The sequence below is a fragment of the Ailuropoda melanoleuca genome, chromosome 14 (assembly GCF_002007445.2).
Source record: "Ailuropoda melanoleuca isolate Jingjing chromosome 14, ASM200744v2, whole genome shotgun sequence".
Classification (NCBI taxonomy): Eukaryota; Metazoa; Chordata; class Mammalia; order Carnivora; family Ursidae; genus Ailuropoda; species Ailuropoda melanoleuca.
Genome location: NC_048231.1, coordinates 29,741,465 through 29,769,350, shown reverse-complemented (window position 1 = coordinate 29,769,350; position 27,886 = coordinate 29,741,465). Strand labels below are relative to the sequence as shown.

The 27,886-nt window shown below is 55.6% G+C and overlaps 1 protein-coding gene across 4 annotated transcripts in view; it reads left to right on the top strand.

Moving 5' to 3' along the window:
* CCDC88C (coiled-coil domain containing 88C) overlaps positions 1 to 27,886 on the top strand; it is a 133,709-nt gene that overhangs the window by 69,394 nt on the left and 36,429 nt on the right. For 3 of the 4 annotated variants that reach the window (XM_002920785.4, XM_034642969.1, XM_034642970.1), the window contains 11 exons: positions 1,556 to 1,614; positions 2,356 to 2,439; positions 5,245 to 5,385; positions 5,665 to 5,849; positions 6,534 to 6,615; positions 6,978 to 7,136; positions 15,881 to 16,027; positions 16,609 to 16,753; positions 20,083 to 20,267; positions 24,430 to 24,567; positions 25,594 to 26,664. In XM_002920785.4, the coding sequence (XP_002920831.2) occupies positions 1,556 to 1,614; positions 2,356 to 2,439; positions 5,245 to 5,385; positions 5,665 to 5,849; positions 6,534 to 6,615; positions 6,978 to 7,136; positions 15,881 to 16,027; positions 16,609 to 16,753; positions 20,083 to 20,267; positions 24,430 to 24,567; positions 25,594 to 26,664 (2,396 nt within the window). Of the gene's footprint in view, positions 1 to 1,555; positions 1,615 to 2,355; positions 2,440 to 5,244; positions 5,386 to 5,664; positions 5,850 to 6,533; positions 6,616 to 6,977; positions 7,137 to 8,805; positions 9,432 to 15,880; positions 16,028 to 16,608; positions 16,754 to 20,082; positions 20,268 to 24,429; positions 24,568 to 25,593; positions 26,665 to 27,886 lie in introns of those variants that run through there. The other variant, XM_034642971.1, reaches the window with a different exon arrangement.

Below are 27,886 nucleotides of genomic sequence, written 5' to 3'. Positions count from 1 at the left end.
AGAAATACTAGGACAAGCTCGCATGTCACTCCACACACACGTTACACCCAAGGACTGGAAATGAACCACAACACTAATTCTTGGGATCCAGCTCGGTTTGTTTATCCCAGCGGTGGTTGGGGATACGTTGGGCCATTTTTGCACAGGGTGAGCTGGTGCCCGTAAGTCTGTCAAGAAAACCATGCTATTTGTGGCATGTCGCTTCTCCCCCAAATAGAACAGGACATAATAGGAAAGGGTGAGCTCTGTGGAGTTTTTCACTTGCAAGCAACCTTGCACATCACCCACTTCATCACATCGTAAGGTGTGGAAACCGTTTCGTAGATACGGAGACCAGGCCTGCGAGACAGAGTATGACGTGTCGGAGTCACGCCTCTTCGGGTGACCGAGCCTGTCTAGAGCCCAGTATTTGACTGTTTATTTACTTGATGGAAACTGACTAGGCAGACAGATGAGGGTGCATTCGGCCTCACGCATAATCGGGGAGACATAGCGCAAAACGGTGAAATAAGGTTTTTTGGCGTCTCTGGCAAAATTGAGAAAGAGTGGTAGGACGGAGGCGTGGGAGGATGGGATTGGGACTTGCTGTTTTTCGGTTGTGAGAAAGTAAAACGGTAAAGCCTTTCGGCGGGGCAATTTATTAAAGAAGGAAGTAAGGTTGTGCATAACTAGCCAGTAAGGTGTTCTCTGTAGCATTGTTTAGATTAAAATAGCGAAAACTTGAACCTCTCGAAGAGGATTGGTTGAATTAGTTTGTGGCCTTTGTACAAAGTCGATATGAGACCATCAGAAACGATGCATATAGGGGCGGCTAGTGGCTCAGTCGGTTAAGCGTCTGCCTTCGGCTTGGGTCATGGTCTTGGGGTCCTGGGATTGAGGCCTGTGCTGTGCTCTGTGCTCAGCAGGGGGTCTGCTTCTCCCTCTCCCTCTCCCTCTGCCCCTCTCCCCACTCAGGCTCACTCGCTCGCTCCCTCCCTCCCTCCCTCTCTCTGAAATGAATAAACTCTTTTTTTTTTTTTAAATGGCACGTATATGTTTGGGATTTGCTCTAGAATACTCCAGCCAAACACTGAGACAGAGAACGCGGGGGAGGGGGCGGAACCGATGTGCAAACTGTTGATCATGTGAAGCTGGGTGATGAGGGTGGGAGGTTTGTTCCGCTGTTCTCCTTTGTCTGTTTGACGTTCCGCATGATGGAAAGGTGGAGTTCTACACGGCCTTATTTTGGAGGACATGGTATTTCCCGTGGGGTTGACTCTCTCTCCTGTGCTTTGCTTCCCACACACCAAAAAGAGCCACTCGTACTGAAGTTCGTTCATTATCATGAGAGAATGGTTGTGCTCTCTGAACAGAAAAGGGCCACAGAGTGCTACGGACGGAATTCCCAGTTGGTTTAAAAAATAAACCCATACAAAGAAAACAGATGGGCGTGTGTATACCTAGAGGGATAGCGCTGGGCACAAAGACTCCTGTTTCTCGAGCTGATCTCCCCTCCCCCGTGCAGCAGACACAGATCCCTGGTGACATTTTATGAACTGTTGCTCTTTTGGTTTAGGGAAGAGCATGGAAGAAATAAAGAAGCTCCTGCTGCTGGTGCTGGGCTGTGCCGTCCAGGTACGGGTGGGGCCGGCGGGGGGGTGGCCTGCTCTCAGCCGTCTTGGGTTTGAGTCATGAGCTGGGAGCTCTTGGGTTCCTGAGAGAGCGGAGGCCACCATGTCTGGCACAAGGCGCCTCGGGCCAGAGGGCAGGTGGGGGGGACCCATGGGGTCCCCGGGGTAGGAGCATCTAGAACAGGTGTCGGTGACCTATGGCCTGTGGCCACATTGACCTGCCACCTATGTTTATACACGAAGTTTTATGAACACAGTCATGCTCACTCCTTTACACACGCTCTGTGGCCGCATTCACACCGTAGTGGTGGAGCTGAGGCCAAATGGTCCACTGGGTCTGAGATTTTTTTTTTTTTTTTTTTTTACAACTGGCCCTACACAGATGAAGCTTGCCAGCGCCTGGCCTAGACCGGGTGTTCTTATTCTTTACGTGTTTAAGAATCCCCTGGAGAACTGACTTGAAGTGCAGATTTCAGCATCCCCCGCACCCCCCAGTGTTGTCAGTCTGGGATGAGCCCCCCAGGTGATTCTGCTGTAGGTCTGATACAGGTTGTCGGAGCAACTTCTAGAAAAACCTCCGTGGGAGGGCTGGGGGGAAGCCAGGAGCTTGCTTGGTTATGAAGGAGAAAGCCTGGAGAAGGTTTGGGGGGGGTGGGCAGTTCCTTTTGAAACTGTACTTCGGCAGCGGGGCGGCCCTGGGTTGCCCTCGCGCGGGGCTTCCTTTAATACCTGTAACCCTCCACAGTGTGAGAGGAAAGAGGAATTTATCGAAAGAATCAAACAGCTGGACATTGAGACCCAAGCCGGGATCGTGGCCCATATACAGGAGGTAGGTGTGTGGCCCTGTGGGGCGTGGCTGTGGACAGCGCTCCTGTGGCCACATGGTGCTGGACGCGCTCCACCGGGGAAAAGCTGAGAGTGTCTGTCACCCGTTAATGATCTTCTGCTATTAGGATTCAGATGCCTCAGACACATTGATTCTATTTGGCAAGGTAACCATCAGCAAGCTAAAATGGGGTAAAAATAAGAAAAAAAAAATTTTTTAAACCCTCAGTCGAGTCTTCTTTTGCCTCCTCTTCTTGCCTAATATGGAGTCAGACTATTTTTAAGAACTGTCAAGTGGTTTAGGCTCAGAATTTGATTTACAGACCCTGAGAATGTCTTCTGGCAAATGTCACCCTCCTTCGAATAGTTGATCTTTATAGAGAGAGATTCTCTGCTTCTGTCAGTGACATGGCAGAGAAACAAGCTGCCCCCACTTGGGGAGTTAAAAACCAGCAAGTCCCAGGGCTGTGTGCAAAGACCCAGGCTCCTGGACGGGGTCAGGAGGGCTCTGCACCGAGAGCAGCCCCTCCACCATTGCCCTTAGAACGACATGGTTTCCCTGGAAAATGAGCCTGGAGAGACAAGTGCCCACCTGAAAATTTCCTTCCCTGACCTCCACCACACCCTCTCCAAAAGAAGCACTGTACAGGGCGCCTGGGTGGCTCAGTCGTTAGGCGTCTGCCTTTGGCTCAGGTCATGATCCCAGCATTCTGGGATCGAGCCCCGAGTCGGGCTCCCTGCTCAGTGGGAAGCCTGCTTCTCCCTCTCCCACTCCCCCTGCTTGTGTTCCCTCTCTCGCTGCCTCTCTGTCAAATAAATAAATAGAATCTTTTAAAAAAAGAAAGAAAAAAAGGAGCGCTGTATGCTTGAATCACCTCAGGAGATACAGTTTAGCTTTCAGTGTAATTGGACAGATGAAGGAAAGACACACAAAAGACACGAGCAGGAGTTCATGGGAGCAGGTGTATAACTGGCAGAAGTAGCTGAAGGCAGAGCTCCCCTTGCTGGCAGCAGGGACAGGCTGCTCCTGGGCTTGGGGGCTTCCGCAGCTGCCCAAGGCACTGCGTGTGGTCGTGGTGAGCTCTGAGCCAGGATTTGAGGCAGGAGATGAATGGAGCTTGTTGCAGGTAGGAGGTCCATCAGGGAAAGTCAGTAATATAGCAAATATTCTCAGCCCCCTGTATCAGGGGCTGACCAGTGGTGAGCTTCAGAATGATTCTGCTTTTTTTCCTTTCACGTCTGTGTATTTTGAAAATTGTGTTTATTCCAGGGCCTGGGTCTTGGAGACTCACCAGTTCTTTCCACTTGCCGTTTTTCCTGCTCAGACAGCAGGATGTTAAAAAGAGAGGGAGAGAAGGGATGTGGCCAGAAAGGATTCCTGCATGCCTCTCATGTGGGGGCTGATGGTGGGGGCTGGGCTTCACAATTAGCTGGGTGCTTCTTTTTTTTTTTTCTTTTTTTTAAAGATTTTATTTATTTATTTGACAGAGATAGAGACAGCCAGCGAGAGAGGGAACACAAGCAGGGGGAGTGGGAGGGGAAGAAGCAGGCACATAGTGGAGGAGCCTGATGTGGGGCTCGATCGCATAATGCCGGGATCACGCCCTGAGCCGAAGGCAGACGCTTAACCACTGTGCCACCCAGGCGCCCCTAGCTGGGTGCTTCTTAAACGTTCAGGTGTCCAGACTCCATGAGAGGCCAGCTGAGTCAGAACTAGTCGAGGATGGGCACCAGCCCTCAATTAAAAGCTCCTCGGGTGACTGACGTGCACCTGAGGTTGAGCCCCTGTGCCCTGCTCCACAGAGGCCTTTCCCCAGCCTTGGTTTGGGGCAGGCCCAGCACCCAGCCTCCGCTCCCAGCTCTGACTGTGCCCTGTACCACGGGATGAGATTTCTACTGATCCTTCGTGATCAGCTGATTCCCAGTTTTTCCTTTGTAAGGGGGGGAGAGGTAAGAAAGGGGGGGTGGCTTTTGAGAAACTAAACGGCCCTGTCTTTTGTTTTCTCTTAACTATTTACTGTCTCCGTGTACTGCCCTGAAAAATTTAAGAACTTTTGTTGGTGTGCCTCACTGAGTGGATAGCTCTGGTTTCTTTAATTTTCCCCTGTTGAGGCCTGAGTCTGCAAATACTTCTCTTCCCAAAAGGAGACATCAGGCACTCAAAATAGATCTTCTGCCCCCTTGGTAGGTCTGGAGGGGGAGGTGTGAGAAGGTCAGGCTGGCGGCAGCCACGGAGAGGCTGCCCAGTACAGATGTAGCTGTGGGCCTCCGCTCACACCTGACGGAAAGGGGAAACCAGATGATCTGATGTGCCCTGTGGGCATGAGATACGGGCTTACCTGAAGTTGGTTTTAGATAATGACCTATTTCCCCCCAAAATAAAATTGTCACATGCCCAACATTCATACATAAGCCTTTGATTTAACATTTGCCATATTCACACTTGATTTGAAGTAATAACACACGGTCCCTCTCCTCCCCCTCGGAGCCCCTGAGGCTGCCCTTCCTTATGTTGGAAGTCCACGGTGCTCCAGGAACAGTACCCGAGGACTGTTTAGGGGAAATACTGTATTGTAGGAGTGCTTTCCGACATGAGAGCAAAATCCAGGTGTTCTTAAAGGCGGTGTTGAAAGCGGGAGCGGCTTGTGGAAGCAGCTCTCACCTGCCGAGGCAGCCCCCTTCTCACCGCAGTCCTGTCGGCGAAGGGTTGATGGTGTCGGTGGAGTGACTCAGCCACGACCCCGTCTCGTCTCGTGCGGGGAGGTGGGTGCTCCTTGCTGGCCTCCGCAGCGTCTACCTGTGCCCACAGGTGACCCACAACCAGGAGAACGTGTTTGACCTGCAGTGGCTGGAGCTCCCGGACGTGGCCCCGGAGGAGCTGGAGGCCCTCTCGAGGAACATGGTGTTCCATCTCAGGAGGCTCATTGATGAGCGAGACGAGTGCACGGAGGTGCGTCACCAGCTGGAGGAGAAGGCCCTAGAAACACCGAGCTCTGGGCAGGGTGGGGGGGGGCTCTTGCATTCACAAGCTCCCGGTCGTCCCTCTGAATATTCCGTCTCTTCTGAAAAACTCGCACCCCCTTTCTCCTGCCTCCCTCGTGGTTTCTCGCTCCCAGCGGGCGTCTCTTCTTACTTTCTCCCTGTCTTCCCGCGTGTGTGGCCGCATGCGTGCGGGCACAGTGCGGGGCGCGCTGGTGTGACCGCTGCTTTCCCTCCCGCCCCGCCGCAGCTGATCGTGGACCTGACCCAGGAGCGGGACTACTTGCAGACGCAGCAGCCGCCCAGCCCGCTCAAGTCCTCCAGCGCCGAGTCCACGCCCAGCCCCACCAGCAGCCTCTCCAGCGAGGACAGGCAGCACCTGGCCGTGGAGCTGGCCGACACCAAGGCCCGGCTGCGCCGTGTCAGGCAGGAGCTGTGAGTCTCAGTGACCCCGGGCTGTCTTCCTGCTGTTGTGGGGGGGTGTCGCAGATGCTGTCTGTCATGCACTCCATGTCTGCATGGTGTAGCCAGCTAGAGCGCTCCAATGTGGGCCCCGGCATCAGCGGGCTCTGCCCCGAGCTTGGGCGCTGTTTGAATGTGGACTGGTCACCTCCCTGTCTGGGCTCCTGCCAGTCCGGGTTACAGATTGTCTGCAGAAGCAGCCTCCTGTCCACACTAGTCCCGTTTGGGGCAGGAATGATCACACGTGGGGGTGTGTTCTTGGCTGGAGGGAGGATGCAGCTCACCCCATCGGGTGCACCTACTGTCCCCTCTTTCCTGCAGCAGGTGACTATCACTTCGCCCCATCTCGGGAGCTGCCCGCCTGCCCCTTGCTGCCTGCCTGGCTGTGGGGAGTGCACCTGTGGCTGGAGCCTCCTTACCTGCCCCTCACCCTCAGGGAAATCCAGCGTCTGGTGGGTGGGGTTTGAGAGCAGCCTTTGAAAAGTGAAAAATGGAAAAGGAATTTGAGTCAGGAACATTTTTGCAGGCTCCATCTGCAGACTCCTTGCTCCAAGAAGTGTCCCCTTCCCTCTCCCTGTTGTGGTCTCGAGAGGTGGGGGGCTGGTGGGGGTGCTAGCTGAGGAGGCCTCACCACAGTTCCTCCAAATCGCCCCTCAGGGAGGAGAAGACGGAGCAGCTCGTGGACACCAGGCACGAGGTGGACCAGCTGGTGCTAGAGCTGCAGAAGGTCAAGCAGGAGGTGAGCGGGAGGGCCTGTGCGCGTGTCCAGGAGGAGGGGGCGGTGGTGGTGGGGACTCCCCAGTAACTGTGGCCTGGAGGTTCGGGACCGTAGCATCAGAGGCTTCCAGCAAAGGCCTCTGTGTCTGTCCAGCCCAAAGCAGCACTGCCCGAGAGCCAGCTGTCCTGAGAATGGCTGTGAGGGGTGACCATGCATCTTCGTGATGGTGTGTGGGGACCCCCCCCCCAACAAGGACCTGCCCGGCCACCAGAACCTGGCTTCTGGGATGTCCTGGAAACACTGCCCTGTGGGGACTTGGTCCCCTCTTCCCTCTGCAGAGGGGTGCCCTAAGCTGGGTTCCCCTGCCTTTCCCCACCTTCCAGAACATCCAGCTGGCGGCTGACGCCCGCTCTGCTCGCGCCTATCGAGACGAGCTGGACTCGCTGAGGGAGAAGGCGAACCGCGTGGAGAGGCTAGAGATGGAGCTGGTGCGCTGCAAGGAGAAGCTGCACGACGTGGACTTCTACAAGGCCCGCATGGAGGTGAGCCCATGCCTTCCAGACGCACCTGCAAGATTTGGGGAAAGGGGGCCATTGTATCTCCACGGCGATGCTTTTCCTGTACCTCAGTCTATCTGCGCGTCCCCAGAAGGCCCGCTCTGTGCTCCTTGCCTGGCTGGAGGCATCAGAGGGGTGAGGGAGGGGAGAGAACATGGTTCTGTAATGAAGAGCTCTGATTTCTTGTAGGGTTTTTCCTTCTCCCTCCTCATGCCACAGTGATGACCATCTACTCATGGATTTTTCTTTTTTTTCCTTCTTCTTTTTCTGGTTTTCTGTGGTTAAGTCTTGCCAGGACTCCGTTTTCTCATCCATAAAATAGAGATAGTCCTGCCACTTCATGAGTTTTTTCAGATGAAAGAGGAAGAGTTTCTGGTACTTGGGCAAATCCCATAGTGAGCCCTCAGCCGTGGAACCCACTCAGATCCTGAGGTTCTGGGTGGACGGCGGGGGAGGGCGTCAGGGCTAATGGGGGACTGGAGACCAAGACCCGGGGGGGGTCACTGGTGCTTCAGTCACTCACCCTGACTGCCTCACATCAGCCACTGGTTCTGGGACCCTCTTTTCCAAGGATTTGGGGATTTTTGCCCCTGTCACCAATCCCAGGGGGTCTGGAGGTAGTTGTAATAAGCTGGTAAAATCAGGATGTCAGCACATAGCAAGTGGGCTTGTTTGGTAAGAAATAATCCCAGTTGCCACTCAGGAGGCTTTTGAGGGGACTGGACACAGATCTGGGGAGCACGGTGGCCCTCTCCCAGCTGTGGTGCTGGCAGGCATGCTTGGGAGGGCTGTGTGGCTGAAGAACCGGACATGCTCTCCTGCTGTAGGCGGGCCCTGCCTCTGGGCCGTGGGAGGAGGTGGGGGAGGCCGTGGTGCAGGGCCTGTTTGGTACCCAAAGAGTGTCTATTCCCTGAGGAATGTGATACTCTACCTCCTGCCGAGAAGGCGCCTTTGGTGCTGCGGCCTTGGCCTGAGTCCCACGTGGGGGTGGGAGACCAGCTCTGGCTTTGTCCTGGAAACGGTCCACTGGCCCCGCTGAATTTGAAAGGCATAAATCCCCGGCACAGACAGGTTCTGGGACGTGGGCACACACCGGGACCTCTCATCACTTACTAGAAATGTCACAATTGGGAGAATGAGACAGTCCTGCCCGTTTGCCCAGACTGCTGCCGCAGCAGCCCCTCCTGTGCATGGTGGGGACCTTATGCAGCCCCCAGATGGGATCAGAGGCGGAGTGTGGTTCCCCCCTCTCACCCTGATTCTGTCCGGTGAAGCAGGTGGATGTCAGGATCCAGTCTCTGATCTCTGTGTTCATGCCTGCCCTGTCCCGGCAGCTTCGCGGGGTCCTCCGGACACAGCCACTTCGCACCTACCTGCTGCCGAGGCCTGCACCAGCAGCGAGCGATCTAGACACAGGGTGATGCAAGGCCTGTGTTCACGGAGCTTGCAGACTTCAGGGTTTCTCCTGGGATCCCCTCATCCTCAGATTTCTCCAATTCTCATATTTCATGCCTCTCTGTAGTAACCACAATATTTTTCACATTGATGAATGTCATGGTGAAGAGTAGCAGTGAGATGGGTAATGCCTTAAATTTTGCTTTAGTTTTTATTAACCACAAGAGGAATAGCATGTGTCTGCGTGAGATGTTGACTTGGGGGCAGGCAGTGGGTGTGCAGACGCTTTACAGCCCAGGCTGGCTGATGCATCGGGACTGGTCCATGGAGTTCCGGCCACTGTGGAGAGGATGCGTCTTGCTGTGCTCCCGAGGCCCATGCTAACAGGGGTCAGTGGATGGGAGTACCTGGGCACGCATCCTTAGATTTGAAGTAGTTACATGAGCCTTGCTCTCTGTTGGGGGGCGGGGTCATAGGCCCCAGTCACGGAAGGTACGTGCCATCCTCAGGAAGCGTGTTAGACAGGGGAATAGTGTAGTTTGTATTCCAGAAGCACATGCGTGTTGCTGGGTGAGAAGAGATCACAAGGGGCGTCAGGATGCCATAGGCTATGAGAAGTCTACCAGCCAGATTTTATCAGCCCGGATGGTCCGCCGCCTTCTGCCCACTCCCTGGTACAAGGCCAGGAGGGGCTGAGCGTTTAGTAGAGTGACAACCGTGTGCTCTCATTCTTGTTTCACAGCAGCCCCGGGGACGAGCTGAGCTCGGGGAGGCTGAATGGATGCTGCAAGGCCACTGGCTTCACATGCAGACCCAGGTCCATCTGGTGTTCCGGTCTCCCTTTCTGCTGCAGCTTCCCTGACTCCCGCTGGCGTAGGCGCCGAGGTGGGGAGTTTGTTTGCTCTGACTGTGGATATAGGCTCAGCATCTAGACCAGTAGATGAACACTTGTTGAAAGAATTCTGTCTGGGGTTTTCTTGGGGCAGCATTTGCGGAGCCGGCTGCTGCTGGGGCACAGTGGAGCCCCCCCACCTTCTCAGATCCCTGTGCCGTCTCCCCCTGGCCAGCCACCTACCAGAGCACTCAGATGTGCGTTGGAAGTTAACCTGGAGTGCAGCTCAGACCTCAAAGCAGGTTGCTTTGGGATAAGCCAGCAGTATTTGGGGGCCTGCAGGGATTGAGGTGGGCTGTCTGCCCCCTGGGTGCAGGGGCCCAGGCTTGGGCCACTCAGTCCCTCTAGTGCTTCGTGTCGGGGGCAGCACTGCCTCGATGCGCAGGTGTGTCTGATGGGGCCGTGTTTGTGTTTCAGTAAACAAGGTTGCCCAGCTCTATGTGGAAAATCAGATTTTCCAGGGTGTGCCGATGCCCATTTCCAAGGGATTCCCCATAAGATTCCTAAATAATTTCTAAGCAATTAGAAGTACTCGGTGACATACAGAAATGTGTCTATGAATTGAGATTGGGCTGCATGTGATAAAACCTGAGATTAGAAAAGTATGATGCATACACATCCAAAAACCAAAGACAGATCGGACAGAGAGCTGGGTAGATGGGTGGACGTGTGACAAAGCAAATAGAGTGAAACACTAATTACAGAATTCAGGGGGGGTGCGCATGACGTTCAGAATATTTATTTCAACACTTCAGCATACTCTAAAATCTCCATAACACAATATGGAGGGGGAAGTAAAAAGATAGCAGTGGGCGTTAACTCTTCTGAATAAGCTGATAGGTGATTGACATCAATTTAACAATGAAATAATTTAAAGTATTAATCAGTTTCAAGCTATGCAACTGCTCCCTGTGAGTGTTAGATCTCTATTTCTCAAGGTGTGGTCTGTATCTACCTGTGTCCCAGTCTGTTCAGGAGGCCTGTTCAAAATGCAGATTCCTGGGCACCACCCTAGATCCCGGGAGTGGACCCTAGGAATGTGCATTCCGCAGGCTCTCTCCCAGATGGCTCTTCTGCACTGCCAGGCATGCGGCCCCCAGTCGTAAATGGACAGGGCACTCTTCTTCCTGCTGGCTTTTCTCTGCCAGAGGCGGGGTGGGCAGGGCTGATGGCCAGCCTGTGGGTGGAGCTTGGCCAGAGGCTTCCTGTGTTCACCTTCAGCCCCTTAGGCATGGACTGGGTCTATATCTCGACTGCATGCCCGGGGCCTGGCACACACTAGGCACTTCATAATCACCCCACAAGTCGGGTAAAGCCCCACTGCTCGGCAATAGAAAGACTTAGCCTGGGGAGAAGGACAGGAAGGATCAGGTGCCTTTGTCCCCTCCAGAATGGAGTGGTGTTAGGTGTGAATGGGCAGGAGGGCAGCAAGAACAGCACGATTGTTGTGTTCAGGCCAGCTCATGCTGTGGATACCTACCCTATAGGGGACCCACTTCAAGACGCAGGGAGTGGCAGGTGGCCCAGGTGCCTTCCCCGAGAGCCTGGCCAGTCTCACTGCTGAGAAGCATGGTAACGCATCTCACGGGCAGGCAGCATGTGTTAGTGCCGCATGGGAGGAAACGATAAAAGGTCTGGAGTTCAGGGTGAGGGCAGGGTTGATTTTGGTTCGAAAAATATGGACCACAAGTTTCCACGTTTTGTTGTCAAGCTTCTGGCAGCTCTTCTGTGGCTCCTAGTCTAGTTTACTTAAGGGTTCATGTGACAGGAGGAGGCGGCGTGGGCATCCGCAGGTGCAGCAGGAAGCATGCGGTGGGTGCCGTGGTGGGTGCCCCGGTGGTCCTTGACTTCCCTTTGCAAGCAGGTGTCCCTCCTCACTGGTGCCAGTGGGCCCTATGGGAGGACAATGGAGGCAGAGAGGTTGCCTGGAGGTTCCTCTTGTCCCGTGTTTTGCTTTTGGCTGAAATTCCTAACAGCAAAGGGCAGGTGTGTTGCTGCAGCGTGCGTCCTAAGCAGGGTAAAGCTGAGATGGGCCTTGTCCTCGCTCCTCTGAGATTTATGGCTTTCTAGGCAGTCCTGGCTCCAAAGTAAACATAGTCTGAGAGGTGGAGACCCAGCAGGGCACAGTCCTAACTGCCACTTCCCTTGCTGGGTGTTGGGTGAGGCTTGCCCCCATCTATAAAAGGGGGTGCCTGGCTTCTTGGATGACATAGGAGCATGTTTCCAGCTTATCCTGGTGAGACTTGGGAACCGATCGTGCAGCGAGGAGTGGGTTGGGTGGTTGGCAAGGCAGTTAGGAGCTAGGTTCATGAGCAGTCCACCCCACCCCAGCCCTGCCCCAGGTGTCCCCCATCCTCCAGAGCCCATTTCCCCACCTGCCAGCATGTCCCTCCTGCTGCCCGCAGGCAGGATGAAGAGTGAGTGAGGGCCTTTGCCCCCTTCTCTGTTGTTGCTCATTGACCCCAGGGCCTGCACACAGGATGCCCTCCATAAGCATCTGAACTGGCCGTCCAGCCTCCGTCTGTCCTCATTCACATCCCTCTGTCCTGCCACCACAGTGACCCTTCTAAGAGTTCTTTGGGCACCTATGCATTTCTCTTGGGATAAAATCCACACTCTGCCCCTTGTCCGGCACTCACCCACTTCTGGTCCCCCATGGGACTCTGTTCCGGCATACTGAGTCCCCTTCAGGTCCCCCAGTGCCCCTCTGAGGCCTCCTGGGCCCAGCCTATCTCCCCTAGCAGGGCCAGATGAGGAGAGGGTAGGCCAAGCTCTTTGGGCCGCAATCCGGGCCTCCTGCTTCACGTTTCCCATAGGCCCCCTGCACACCCCCAGCAGAATTCACCATGTGCTGCTGTGATGATGTGCGTTCCTGTGTCCCACCCACACCAGAAGCTCCTGGAAGCCCAGGTCTGTGCCTCACTGACCTTGAGCTTGAGTCCTCGAGCATGTTGTGTAGCTTGGGGATGGCCAAACTCCAGTCCATCCAAGGGTGAAGTCTGGCCCCCCTAACATTCTTGTAAGTATAAAGTTTTATTGGAACATCGCCATATCCATCCATTCACGTGTTTTCTGTGGCTGCTTTTGGTACACCCGCAGAGTTGAGGAGCTGTGACAGGCACCGATGACCTGGAAAGCCAAAAATATGGAGCTGTGGTCTGGGCCGGGTAGGTGCACAGCAGGGTTTTTGATGAGCAGTAAGAACCGTATTTAGGGAGATTTTTCCGCCGGCCAGGAGTGGCTAAGCTCCAGCCACATCATCACATGTAAACCTCATGGGGGCCCACAAGGTTTAGCGGCCACTGCGGGTTCCTCTCATTTTTTTCAGATGAGAAAGCTGAGGATTCATTCACACCTTGTGCAGCTGGCCCTGTCAGTAAGGAGGCGGACCTGGCGCTGAAACGTGTCCGTCTGCCTGCAGGGCCTCAGCCTTGATGAGGAAGGAAATAAGGGAGGGGGGTTCACAGAGACAAAGGGGGCGCAGGGGAGAGGTGAAATGGGACTTGAGGAGGGGGGTGATGATGGAAGGGTGGGAGGGCCCCGCCACCAGCAGCCCATGCGAGAATTCGGACATCATGCAGTAAGTGGGGAAATGTTCAAACTCAGGGAACGGAATGAGAACCTTGGAGCCTTGATCATCTGTTCCCACCTGTGACTTTGTGTTTCTCTGTGTATTTTAATGGGCTGGATTTCAGTCACTCTAGATGCCTGAGAGAGGCTCCGGGTGCTGCGGTTTGAGCGCAGTGGGGAGGAATGGGTTGTGTTTGATTCCGCCTCCCCCCAACACCCAGCCTACCCCGCCCCCACTGCCTCTGGTGTTTGGTGCTTCTTGGAGGTCAGGGAGGCCCCGTGGCAACAAGTCTTCGCCGGTTGTTGGTGGATGGATGCTTGGAGGTCTTACAGGGGCGCGAGGAGATGGTGACAGCCAGTCTGCTCACTGGGCCTCGGGCGCCACTCATGGAATACTTCATTTGCGTTATTGCCTCTGATCCCATATCAGCCCTGTCAGGGTGCCCATCGTAGAAAGGGAGGCATCCCCGATGGAGGGATATGCACTTGCTTCACGTCTCATGGCTAGCAGCGCCTTGGCAGGCCTGGGAACCAGAGCCCGTCAGCCTGTATCCCCTGTCACTGCTTCCGGTTACCGGGCCAGATTAGCGGTGGCAGCTCTCAAGCCCCTTGGGGACCAGCCGTCAGGCCTGGCCTGTGACGGCCTAAATGTGGCCCCTCAGCTGTTTGCAGGGCTGGGTCAGGCCTTTAAATAGCCTCCCGGTTCAGTCAAGGTCAGGTCTGCTGGGGGGCGGGCTGGCTTCGGGCAGCTGCCCAGGGGTGAGGAATAAGGATTCTCAGCCCTCCAGGCGGAGCCCTTGGCTCGCTGTAGGAGCTTGGGCACAACTTCGTGCAGATCTGATTTCTCACTTCTGAGGTAGTGGGGTGTACGAGGCAAGCTGAGGTATTTCTGTTGCCTTATATATGGTGGAGGTGGAGGTGGAGACCAAAGGATGGAGAGTTTGAGTAGTTAGAAATCATCGTGTTCCATGCTGTATTTCTGTCCTGGACACGCTTATCCATCCCTGCCTGTTGGAAGTCACTGAGTCCTTAAGCGCCCATGTCATATGTCCTCTGACTGCCCCCGCATGGCATGATTTGGCCAACAGGTGTTTTGGACACATCTCTGAGGCCCACAAGAGCAGAGGTGGGACAGCCCTACCCTGAGGAGTTTACGGTCTGGGGGAGGAGGGAAGGCCGCATTGCCTCATGATGTGTCCAGGGCACTCTGGGAGCCCAGGTACCTGGCTCAGCAGGCAGGACAGAGTGAATTTGCAAGCATTTCTCAGAGGGGGCAACTCAGGCTGGGTTTTGCAGGCTGGTTAGGAGTTGGTTGTGAGGCTGAAGGGACAGCCTGTGGTGTGGGAGCTGAGGGCCCGGCAGTGAGGCGATATGGGGAGTGCTGGCGGGCGGGCCTGCTGGAACTCAGGGTGTGAACAGTGGGGGCAGTGGCCGGGCCTTCTTCCTGCTTGAAACCCCCTATGTGCTTTGGCTTACCTCATTGTTGCTGGTCTGGGCCTCTTTCCCCATGAGCCCCTTGAGGATGGATTGCAGGCAGCTGAGGGCAGTGCAAAGAACACAGGTCTGGAGCTCTCGGGCCAGAATTCAAGTTCCAGCTTCGCCCCTCGCCAGCTTTATGACTTTCGGCTCATTCCTTTATGTACCCAAGTAAACCTCTTCATCTGTAGGAAGGCACTGTCCCTGCCTCCGTCTTGGGGCTGTTGGGCCAAGTGAGGGAGGTGGGGGCAGGGAGCGCCCAGCGCAGGGCCAGCCACACAGTGGACAGGGTCTCCCAGCAGAAGGAGGGCACTTCGGTAATCCTGAGCTTAAACCCTTCACAGCCGCCAGCCTTTGATCAGAGCCGTGACCACTGATCAGAAGGCACGTGGTTTCCCCTCTACCAGGAATCTTTAATGCAGGGAAAATGAACACGGAGTGGATAAGCAGAGCTACCCAGTTGTTAGGGGGGCAAGCCTTTGAAAACTCTGCCACTGAGAAAAGCAGACACGTCCCACATGTGCGTGTGCATGTTTGCACGCCGTGAAGGCATTTGGGGGAAATTCAGTCCCCCCACCATACTGAGTGGTGCTGGAGGGGCTCCGGGGAGAGGAGAAACCAAGAAGCCCCATAACTGGGGTGGAGGGGAGGAGAAATGGGGTGAACGAGCTGAACTCCGCCTGGTTAGAGTCCAGCAGCTTCTCGGGCATGAAGGGGCTCTGTGAGGAGACGGCCCTCATGTTCCACACCCGGCACCTGCCTAACACACAGGGCGTGTGGTACTTTGTGGGGTTCCCATTTGTTTGTGACTGAAGTCCCAGAGACTCCCCACTTCCAGGAGGCTGCGGAGAACCATTGTTTGTCCAAGAGTATGGATGTAGACTGTTCCCATAGGAGCTGGGTATGGAACAAAAGCTGATCTCAACAGCTTTCTCCCAGGACCCTGATCACGAAGTGCGTGTTGCTGAGGACGGGACTCAGCCCTCGAGCCCGGGACCGTTTCTCAGCCCCACCTCTTCCTGCTTAAGGAAGTGGGGCTCGACCAGGTCCCGTGTCGGTCGGCAGCGTCCACTTGTCCGCCCAGATGAGGTTACAAATGCCAGACGCCTTGCTACCACAGGCGGCATGAAGTAGACACTGAGGAAGCATCCACGGAAGGAGACACTGAATTCAGACATCTTCCCGATGCGTGGACTTTCTCTTTCAGTAGAGAATGCCTGTTTGGCCTGGGGTTGTGGGAAAGGTGAAGGTGCTGAGAGGTGGAGCCCTACCACCTGCCGACCCCCCACCGCGGTGGCCTCACCCCTGCAGCGTAGCGTGTGTTTTGGGCCTCGAGCCCTTGTCATGAACCGGGTGCCTTCGCCTGACAGTTGTCGTGTGTGTCTTTGCGGAGCAGGAGCTGAGAGAAGACAACATCATTTTAATCGAGACCAAGGCCATGCTGGAGGAGCAGCTGAGCGCGGCCCGGGCCCGGGGCGATAAAGTTCACGAGCTGGAGAAAGAGAACCTGCAGCTGAAGTCCAAGCTCCACGACCTGGAACTGGTATTGGCAGCTCCTGTCACCCCATCCCACATGCATCAGGGCCGTTCCAGGTTTACACTGTGCCCTGCTCCAGGCTCTCACCCCTAGGCTCACGCTGCCGCCACCTTGGTGGCCTCGGGGCCATGGAGGGGGCAGCACTTGATGCCTGCAAGAGGGGCCTTGACTGCTCCTGCTTTTCTGTAAGGATGGATGTACGGGTGTGTCTGTTGCAAGAAGGGTTCTCTGCTGGCCTTCATGGTGTGGGTCGAGCTGTGATTCATGAGCCCCTTCAAGGCGTGTTGGGCCTGCGCGAGGGCCACAAAGCCACCCATCCTCACGGGACTTGTTCTAAAGCCCTGCGTGGTATGTCGCTTTGTGCAGACAGATCAGTTAGGGACCTCGGGGCTCTGTTCAGCACCTAGGTCACCGGGGCAGGGTGTCTTAGTGGCTGGAACTCTCACAGCTGGCCCTGGGTTGGAGACGGTTCCCTGCAGCCGTGGTTTTTTTGGCAGTGAGCAGGTGTATGGAGTCCCTTCATCCTGGGGGCATGAGGGCAGGCGTCTCAGGGCTGGGGCCTCACTCCTTCCCTCTTCCTGCGCCAGGACCGGGACACGGACAAGAAGCGAATCGAGGAGCTGCTGGAGGAAAACATGGTGCTCGAGATAGCCCAGAAGCAGAGCATGAACGAATCGGCCCACCTCGGCTGGGAGCTGGAGCAGCTGTCCAAGAACGCAGACCTGTCCGACGGTGGGTAGCTCCCCGTGTCTCGCGCCAGCCTGGCCGCAGCGTCGTCCGCAGCCGGAGAGCTGAACACTTGACTCAGAAATCTTCATGTCAGTCTCTCCCCTCGCCCCACGTAAATAGGATTTCCTTCAAGTGCCATTTGGAATGGTTTCATTAGTTCTCCCCAAGGAGAACATGAGAGGTCTGGCAGCCTTGGTGTCGGGACATGAAATGCAAATTAAGTGTTGCCCGCTTTCTCATTTCCCATATGGACAGACCTAGGAGCTCCCAGATTACAGCATGCTGGCCCCCAGAGGACTTCTTAGGCCTGTCTGTGGATGGTTGAAGGCTCCGGATGGCAGGTGACATCCCCAGCGGTCATTAATCTGCACTATAGCTGGGCCCCGGGCATTATTTCCTCTGTTCATTTGCATAATTGGGCAAGATGGATGCAGTCTGTTTTCTGTCTCTCTGGAGGGGGATTGCTAAGTGGCTGCTCCTCACAGGACCGGCCTCTTCCTCTCCCACTGTGCTTGCGTGGCCGCCACTGCCCAGCACCCCAGACGAGGTGTCGGCGGGGGCAGGTGGGTGGGGCAGCAGTCAGCCCTGCAGCAGGAAAAGCTCCAGCACTAGGCAAACAATGAACCAGTTCCTTTGTTCAAAAATAGTACTCGTGCACCTGATAGTGCAAGTTAATGTTTACTTAGAACTTTATAGAGCGTTGGTAGGGCATTCGGCTAGTTTGGGAGTGGCTTTTTCAGTTCTAATAAACATCCATGCCTAAGCGTAATGGGAAGGTTGCTGAGAACAGCTGAGTATTTTTTGTCTTCGAGCTCCAAACCTGAAATCTGTTAATCTGTGGGAGAAGTTAGTTCTGTCCGTGCCTTGGTGCCCGGTGCCGTGGGGTGGGGTGGGGGTTGTCACAGGGATTCCCTGCTCTGGGAGTTGAGGTCCACTGGGGAGGACCGCTGCCCCCTGGAGGAGCAGAGAAGTGGTGCAGACTGCCTAGGACAGTCTCAGACCACAGGCGAGTGTTTCCGTGAGAGACTAGGGAGGCCGATGGGGTCGAAGCCTCACCGATTCAGACTAAGTATGTTTGTGAGCCCTTTCAGGTCACTGATGACGATTTATTCTTGGTGTTCCCAACTCCTCGTGCTCAGCTGGTAGCTAACGGGTGCTGGTTTGAATGGCGGCATAATGGGAGCAAAGCCTGAATGTACTTGTGCGTGTGTGCTGTGGTGGCTTCTCGAGTCAGAACTAGTTGGCCAGATGACCTCCCTGGCTAGATGATCTGCAAAATGGAGGTAACGAAGCCGCCACACAGGATTGCCCTATCCAGTGACAGGAGGTGTGAAGGGTTACACTGTGCCTGGCCCATGGGCACTCCATAAGCGGCACCTTTCCTCTCGTTCCCTTGCTTAAAATCTATCCCCCACACACATATGCACACACACGCACACACACGCTCATACATGCACCCCTGTCCCACGACCTCCGATTGCTGGAGGGGCTAACAAGCGTGGCCCTCGGTGAAGAGCCCTTGGTTTTCTTTGTGATAAACTCTTGTGTCCTCATCCCGGTCTCTGAGCCTCTGCCTTTCACTAAAGAGGAAATGAAGCTTGTAATCAATTCTCTTGTTTAACGTGTGGAACCTTCACGTTGATGCCGAGAGTACAGAGCTTCATTCAGCTTGGGATGATGACAGAGTCTGGAGGCGGCCGGCGGGGATGGTTGCAGGGCAGTGAGAACGTATCTAATGCCACAGAGCTGTACGCGGAGGGTGGTTAAAACGGTAAATTTTGTGTTCCGTGTATTTCTCCATAATTTAAAAATGTTATTTTCCCCACGGATGCTGCAGAGTATGGTCTGAGGTTCTGAGCCACCGGGCTCTTAGGTCAGGCTCGATGCGTTTGTAGCGTGGTCGAGGCAGAGCCCTCCACGCATTTGTGTACCCCGAGAGCACATGTGCTCACGTGTGCGTCGGCGCAGGGACGGTCAGCACGCGCGCACTCCGTCCACCGGCACTGCTGCATGCCTGTTGCTGCTTGGGGTCTTCAGGACACTGGCTGGTCGGGTCTGTCCTGCTGTCCTCAGTGGATGAGGGGAACTTGAAGAGGGGTGCAGATGCCTTCTAGTTCTTATGATCAGGCAGAGGATCCGAACGCACACGTTTCGTTTGCGGCTTGATGTGCCTGCTGTGAAAGCCAATCCCTCTACATACCTCCGGCCCCTGGTGTGCTGAATAAGAAGCAGGTGGGGGAGGCTGTGTTAGCAACAAGGTGTGGTAAGGCTCCCGGAGCTGAGCCGGTGGCAGTACTGACGGGACAGATGAGGATGGGACAACCCTGATCTCGTCTTTCCTTTTTTTCTTTTTTAAGATTTTTTTTGAGAGAGAGAGAGAGAGAGTGCACACAGCAGGGAGAGTGGCAGGCAGCGGGAGAAGCAGGCTCCCCACTGAGCAAGGAGCCCGATGCGGGACTTGATCTTAGGACCTGAGATTATGACCTGAGCTGAAGTCAGATGCTTAACTGACTGAGCCACCGAGGCACCACTGCTCCCCCTCCCCCCAGTCCCTTCTTTCAAGGGCTTTCACATACATTCCTTTTTACCCCCCGCCCCGAGTTACCTAATGTCATTCACCTGTTTGTGGCAGGAGGGTTCCAGTTCGTGACTCTTGGGTCTGTGCCCCTTCTTCACTTGTATTTGAGCTGTTTTGAAGCAGTATAGAGAATCTGCCTTTTTTTGTCTTTAACTCACATTTTCATCTCACTTAGAATTTTAAACCAATTTACATATACCATCTCATTTTTTCCCCATACGGTCGTGGAATTACAAAATTTCTGTCCACAGGATGGCTGGTACTGGGCATACATACCCATACAGCCACCTACCACTCGTGGCAGACGTAACTAGTTGATTACCGGGCCTCTCCTGCTGACCCTTCCAGACCTAGCACAGAAATGTCACCAATTTGCCATCTCTATTGGTCTCTACAGTCCTTGAGCTGCCCAGGCAGGTTAGCAGCATGGTAAAAAAGGTTCCCAGCAGCCAGTCTGTAACTTTTGCATTGCCTTCTTCACCGTGACCTGCTTTCTTCTTAAGCGCTGGCTTGCTCCTCTAACAGACCCCAGCTGAGCCAGGAGAAGGACTGTCACTGTGCGAGGGACTCTCGGGTGCCGACCACACAGCACCACATGAATGGGGAGTAAGGCACCCAGCCAGCCCCTGGGAGCCCCTCCCGGGCCCCTCACACATAGGGTATGGGAGCTGATGGCCTCATTTCAGGGCCAGGAGGTAGAGAGCAGGAGCAGAGGCTCCTGGAACCTGGCCTCTGACCCAACTTTGTGCTTCAGCCTCCAGGAAGTCGTTCGTGTTCGAGCTGAACGAGTGTGCCTCCAGCCGCATCCTGAAGCTAGAGAAGGAGAACCAGGGCCTCCAGAGCACCATCCAGGGGCTGCGGGATGCATCCCTGGCATTGGAGGAGAGCAGCCTGAAGTGCGGGGAGCTGGAGAAGGAGAACCACCAGCTCAGCAAGAAGGTAATAACCCCAGCCAGGGGTGGGGGACCTTCTCCCCCAGCCCTCGTCTGTAATACGCAGCCGGGCAGATTGTTCAGGTGTCAGCGAGCATGCACAGCCTGGGCGACACACAGAATCCAGTGCAGCCACAGTTAATTGTAACAGAGGGACGGGAGGGCCGTTGACGGGAGTTCAGAGGCAGCGTGGCTCGTCCCTGCACCGCTGCTTTGAGGGTGTGACCCACGTGTGACTTGACCTCTGTGTGCCTTGTCTTGGGGTTCATGGGGTTGTTACTGTAGGTAAAGGGTCCGGCACAGAGTGAGTGCACTGTTAGAAAGCATAGGACGGGGCATGGGGTGAGGAAGCAATGATGTGAGTCATGCGTATGTGTGCGTGTATAGACGACACTGGTGGACAGTTTTAGGGCATTGCTGGTGGCAAAACTAGGTCAGAGCTCACTTCTTTCTCTTGGTTTATGGGATGAGGAAGAAGAAATTGGTATTTGCCTTTCAGAACAACTGCCGGGTCTTGAATTTAGCACAGTAGAACCCAGGCCTCTGGGAGGACAGACAGAGGCTTGCAAACAGTCTTTGTTTGGTGGTGACGAGGACCCCCATCCATGCAGGGGATGCGGTCTCAGGTGCACAAGGGGGCCGTTGAGAGCTAGGGATTGCCACCACGTGGTGGTCCCAGGGCTTTGGGGCCCCTCACCCACACCGGACGGCACAGTTGTACTGTGCACTCTGAACACACCAGCTGCCAGATGCTACCTGAGGGAGAGGACGAGAGTGCTTTTGCTTACCACCGTGCAGGACTGACGTTCCGGGTGTCGGGGTGTCCGTCCCATCCCACCCACAGGTCCCGCCGGCGTCATGTGCTGAGGCTGCACTGGCAGGGGGAGGAGCGTGGCTGCACTTCCTCTCTGGGTGAGGCTTGGCACAGCCCCTCCTGTGAAACGGTCCCTCCAGTCCCCTCCTGGGGCCTCCCAGGCTCCGTCACTCACCCTCCTCGTCCCTTTGAAGCACTGTGTACTCTGCAGCGTGGTAGGTGCCAGATACTTTGTCGCCTCCCGGATGACAATGGAAAGCACCCCCTCTCGAGCCCTGGCTCCTAATGCAAGCAGCAAGTGGAAGGCACCTAGACAGTTTGGGGTTTTAGATTCACAGGGGCCTAGCACAGGAAATCTCTTTATAAATGGCAGTCTGACCTCAGCCAAGATTTAAAAAAAAAAAAAAAATTGACCTTTAGAGAGATGAGAACCTTCGACTCCGTAGGGCCTCACGGTCTGCCATAGAAAGCTGCAGCGTAATCTCGCTGGCCCAGCTCCCAGCCGGCCTCAGAGGTGACCACTCACACTTTCCCCTGCCCTCGGGGTCCACCCTGGCCCCTCCTCTGCAGACAGGACTGGCAGTGGGTGCTGCCTGCCCAGCATGACTCCTGAGCCCCCCCCCCTCGGTCCCCCCTCCTGCTTCCTCTCTGCATCGGCTCCCCAGGGGGACACCAGCCCTCCTCTGCCACAGCCTGTGGGAGGCATGTCTTGGCACAGCATTCCTGGTCAAAGGGAGGTGCTGCTGTTCCCAGACTGCAGCCATCCTGTGTTCCCCAGAGCCTGGAGCCCTGGGAAGAAGGTCCTTCTGCCCGTCGGAGCACCTCTCCTCCCTGTCCTGCTCAGCCTGCCCAGGGCCTGGCTGGGTTTGTCCTACCCGGCACGGCTGGATATGCTTTCTCCCCCACAGCCGGGCACACAGCGCTGGAGGGATGAGCCCCTTAGCTCACCCTGGGTTTCCTTGCCCCAGCCTTAGTCACCTCACTCTGTTCCCCTCCTCTCTGCAGGGTGTGTCTCAGCCACCAGCAGGCATGTCTTGGTCGATAGGTGAACCACCAACCCGGCAGAGCCCCACAGGGAACACAGCCCTGACACTGACTTTCCTGGAGATAGTCCAGACAGCGTTGCCACTCTGGGAGGTGTCTGCTAGGGACAAGGGCCAGCCGGAACACAGTGACCTGGAGGCCCAGACCTCCTGATGCCAGCCTGGCTCTCCCTACCCTCCCGAGTGTAGCCCAGGCTGTAAGCTTGCTTAGGTTTGCAGTGTCTGTGGGAAACATCATTCCCCAAAGTTAGTATCCTCCCTCTAACTCACAGAACTTCCGTGGACCTTAGAGAAACTGCCTCCCTCTCATGACTGTAACTGTATTGATATCATGAGAGTTCATGCCTTGAGCCTAGAGGTAAATCCTTACTTTCAGAGGAAAAGAGCAGCTCTTTGGGGTTGCATGCAGCCCTAGGGCTGAGAGGAAAGTCCTTAGCACCCACGTGCTCTGGGAGCCCACAGCCTGAACCAGGTGCTTGAGGAAGGACGGAAAGCCCTCTGAGGGCTAGCAGGCCAGCAGCCAGCTCACATCTTAGCTCTGTGAGCTCCCCCAGGGTCCCTGCAGTCGCTCAGGGATGGAAAAGAATCAGGGCTCCAATTCCATGGCAGAAAGAACCAGAAAGGGAGAAAGAGGACGGTGAGCATCCAGCAGTGATAGGTGGGATGTGGGGAAGTCCTGTCTTCAGACTAGAAGCCTCTCTCTGGGAAAGAAGGGACTGCAGGGGTAAAGGAGGTGAGCTAGGAAGGCAGGGGGCGCATACCACAGGTCCCCCGACTATGCATGAGAACAGGGCTGGGGTCGCCCACTGTCCTAGCTCCACTTTGTCCTCACTGTAAGGCCTTGGGCGAATCACTTAGCTCCTCTGGGCCAGAGTCACCCTCCGTGATGATCGGTAATAACCTGTCAGCGAGGGTCAGCTGACACTGGCGTACCTGACACCCACCAGGTGTGTGCTGAGCACTTCGTGCTGGCTGAAGCTCGTGAGCGTGGACACCGCTGGGCCCATGTCACTAAGAGAAACTTCCTCATGGTCCTGTCGCTAGTAGCAAGGGACCAGATTCTGAACCCTTGTCCCTCTGACACCAGTCACTGCCCTTTTCCAACCTCTGTCTGCAGCAATAAGGAGTTTGGTGTTGGCAGGAAGGGACAGCAGCCACCTTGAAGCCCTCGTGCTGCAAACAGCAACGTGGGCATTGCCTCAGCCCCGGCCACGCTCTCTGGGCATCCGGGCACAAGCAAGTGTGAGAAGCCCTGAGCTGGGTAGTTCTTTTTTTTTTTTTTTTTAATTTTATTTTATTATATTATGTTAATCACCATACAGTACATCCCCAGATTCCGATGTAAAGTTTGATGCTTCATTAGTTGCATATAACACCCAGTGCACCATGCAATACGTGCCCTCCTTACTACCCATCACCAGTCTATCCCATTCCCCCACCCCCTCCCCTCTGAAGTCTTCAGTTTGTTTCTCATAGTCCATAGTCTCTCATGTTTCATTCCCCCTTCTGATTACCCCCCTTTTCTTTATCCCTTTCTTCCCCTACCGATCCTCCTAGTTCTTATGCTCCATAGATGAGAGAAATCATGATAATTGTCTTTCTCTGCTTGACTTATTTTACTTAGCATTATCTCCTCCAGTGCCGTCCATGTTGCAGCAAATGTTGAAAATTCGTTCTTTCTGATTGAGCTGGGTAGTTCTTGTTTCGGAATCCCAGGCGCTAGTGAGGCCCAGCAGGACAGCTTGGTGCCCGGGAGGGGATTGGGTGGTCGACCAGGCAAGATGGAACGTGGTCTGGCCTGGGGCAGGCAATGGGCCTGTGGGGAGGGGGGTGGACGGGTAGACAGGATAGGACTTGGTGACGAACTTACTTGGAGGTGCAAGAGGAAGGAGAGGTGCATCAGAAGACAGCTCCGAGCAGCTGGGTGAGCAGGCGCGTTACCAACCGAGGTGGCCGTCGTGGAGGAGAGGGCAGGGAGGTGGGAGGTCCCTGCAGGGCATCCAGCCAGTTGTCCAACCCTCGCACGGGTGGACAAGGCCTGAAACGGAAGGGACAGACCGGGAGGAGGTTGAGAACATGACAGTGAGGATGAGGAGGGCTTGGTGCCCAGGACCTTCCCGTCCTCCCTGAGCCAGAAGTGCAAGGTGTGGGCTAAGGACTGAGGTCGCTATGGAACACCCTCTGGGTGTCTTTTCCTCGAGAAGAGACCTAGTAAAGTATTCTGTGAACCTGACAGGTTTCTGGTTTGTCTTAAAACATAGTTCACCTCGGGAAGCTGACCTTTGCACGGGCCGGGTCTTTGGGCTTCACAGATTGAGAAGTTACAGACCCAGCTGGAGAGAGAGAAGCAGAGCAACCAGGATTTGGAGACCCTCAGCGAGGAGCTGATCAAAGAGAAGGAACAGCTGCAGAGTGACATGGAGAGCCTGAAGGCTGACAGAGCCCGGCAGGTAGGTGCCTCTAGAACGAATGTTCCCGCCTGCAAGAGGGAGCGTCCAGGATTATGGCCATTTCCTGGTAGTGGATGAGTGACGCAAGGGTTACCACGTGCCCAGCTTAGCTGCACCTCAAACCAGCAGTTCTCAACTGACAGTGGAGGAATGGGGGGTCGGATTTTGCCTCCCAGGGGACATTGGCAGGCCTGGTTTTATTATTGTGATTTGGAGGGGAGGAGGAGAGAGAAGGTGCTCGTGGCATGTGGGTGGAGGTCAGATGTCCTGCAATGCACAGGACAGCCCTGCAGGACAAGGAACTGGTGCAGCTGCAAATGTCCACGGTGTCCTAGCAGAGAGCCCTGGCAAGCCTCCAGGCTTTATTTGGCTCACACCCCAGAAGTCCTGGGGTGGGCAGCCCAGTGTTGGTGCAGTGGCTCAGCGATGCCAGCCAGAAGCCAGGCCTCTCTCTTCCTGCTCTGCCACCCCCAAGCTATGGGCAGGAAGGACGTCATGACGCCCAGGGAAAGTGTTCTGCAGGGTACCAGGCACATTAGAGTCACAGAGCTGACACTTTACTCTGAGCCCTGAAGGATGAGGAGGAAGGAGCCAGGGATGCTAAAGGTTGGTGGGGGCGGTGGAGGTTGCAGAGGGAGGATGGTGAGTGTTCAGGGCAGAGAGAAGATCACCTGCAGTGTCTGCTGAGGGAGAGTGGTGTCAGGGGAGGCCACAGGTGGGCGGGCCCAGGTTGTGGGGGTCTTGCCAGCCAGGGTGAAAAGTTCCAGGGAAAATCTCTTTCATTCTTTCAGATCAGGAAGAGAGCTGTGGCTTTTGTTTCTGAATTCCTCCGGCTGCTGTGGGTGTTTTGGCTTCAACTAAGTCATGAGTGTCCATTACCTTGTATCCATACCTGGCCCCTGGGAAGCAGTGGGACGGCTCTGGGTGCTCTCTCAGGGGCCTACACTTTTGTCTCCCAGTTTGGACCCAGATCACAAAACGACATCCGTGCAGCAGCCCTGTCATGCCCGTTCTGTTTCTCTGCAGATCAAGGATCTCGAGCAAGAGAAGGATCATCTCAACCAGGCGGTGTGGTCACTGCGGGAGAGGTCGCAGGTCAGCAGCGAGGCCCGCGCGAAGGACATCGAAAAGGAGAACAAAGCCCTCCACCAGACGGTGACGGAGACCAGCAGCAGACTCAGCAAGTTGGAGTTCGAGAAGCAGCAGCTGCACAAGGACTTCGAGCAGGTGAAGGAGAAGGTGGAGCGGGTGGAGGAGCTGGAGAAGGAGCTGCACCGGCTGGAGAAGGAGAACGAGAAGCTGGCCAAGAAGGTGGCCTCCCTGAAGACTGCCACCGAGAAGGTCGATGCCCTGGAGCGCGAGAGTCGGGGCCTGGCGCTAGAGAACCGGAAGCTGAGGAAGTCACTGGACACCCTGCAGAACGTGTCGGTGCAGCTCGAGGGTCTGGAGCGGGACAACAAGCAGCTGGACGAGGAGAACCTGGAGCTGCGCCGGATGGTGGAGACCATGCGCTTCACCGGCGCCAAGATGGCACAGATCGAGCGGGAGAATCAGGAGCTCGAGCGGGAAAAGGAGGAACTGAGGAAAAACGTGGAGCTGCTGAAGGCCCTGAGCAAGAAGTCCGAGCGCCTGGAGCTCAGCTACCAGGGCGTGAACGCCGAGAACCTGCGGCTGCAGCAGACGCTGGAGAGCAGCAGCCAGAAGGCCCAGGCCCTGGAGCAAGAGCTCAGGGAGCTGGAGGCCGAAAACCAGGTCCTGCAGCGCGACCTGGAGGCCCTCCGGCTGTCCAACAAGCAGCTGGAGCGGTCGGAGAAGGACAGGAAGGTCCTGGAGCAGGAGGTGGCCCAGCTGGAGAAGGACAAGAAGCTGCTGGAGAAGGAGGCCAAGCGGCTGTGGCAGCAGGTGGAGCTCAAGGACGCCGTCTTAGACGACAGCACCGCCAAGCTGTCCGCCGCCGAGAGGGAGAGCCGCGCCCTGGACAAGGAGCTGGCCCGCTGCAGGGACGCGGCCAGCAAGCTGAAGGAGCTGGAGAGGGACAACAGGGACCTCACCAAGCAAGTCACCATGCATACGCGGACGCTGACCACCCTACGAGAGGTGAGCCACTGCGGGCGGGCCCCCCCACCAGCCCAAGTGAGGAGGGGGGGCAGGGTTAATGCCTCTGCCCCAAGTGGCACGGGCGTGCTGTGTGGTGGGACTGTGCGTGCCCTCCCTGATTCTACACGGGATGGTGTCTGCAGGTCTGAAGAGCAAAGGGCACATCGCCTGTTAGGGTCTCCCTGCCCAGACATAACCACCACTCACAATCTGGCTCCTTTTATCCCGTCGCTTCCCGTGTGCACTTGTGTCTGTGCGCACTTGACGTCCTACTTCCCTGCATCCTAACCTCTTCTGCTTTTTGCTTACTATACCTTTCCTCATTACAGTGAGTAAGCTTTAAGCCGTGGAATTTCCAAAAGCTGCAAGATATTAATTCAGTAGATCCTGTAGATTTATTGCGATTAGTTTTTGGACTTTGAGGTGGTTTTCCGATTTTTTTTCACTATTTTAAATAACACACCAGACGTCCTTGTGGGTACAGCTCTCTTTTCTCGGGCTGTATTCCTAGAAGTGAAACTACAGGACCAAAGGGTATGAACATTTTAAAGTTTTGTGCTAAGGATACGTCCCACTTTTTCCCCAGTGTTCATCCCATGGGTCATCCGGGCATTCCTTCAGTATGTTGGGGGGAGTAAACTGCTTTCGGAACTAACGTGAACCTCTGAACGGCCCTGCACAGAAGTCGAGTCTCGCGCATGCAGGAGCCCAGTGTGGCTGTTCACAGGCACCTGGCCTCTGCCACCCTGGGGCTCGGCCGTCCCGTGGTGGAGCCCTCTTCTGGCTCCTCCGCCTGCGGGAGGGAGATGAGGGAGAGCACGAGTGAGAGGGACCACACCGCTCTGTGCAGAACTCTCTAGATGCAGGTGAGGTGGGGGAAATGCGTGTTAGCTGGGTGCCAGGGAAGGAAAGGAAATAGATTAGGTGACCCCACAGCCATCTCCGTGTTCAAAAAGGAGTACAGACGACCGTGCAGGGAGCTCCGTATGCTGTGGGGGGAGACACAAAACACGAGTACAACCCTAGTCCCTGGCGCTGTAAGCGTCACATAGGTCATGCTGCAGTGACGGACAAACCACCCCGGAATCGCAGCCGCTCCTCACACCCACGGCTGCCTTCTCACCCACGACAGTCCAGGTGACTCCCCGGGACCCTGCCATCTGTGCTGTGACTCTGCAGTACAAGCTGCCTGCACGAATGGCTGTACCACCCCAGCATGAGG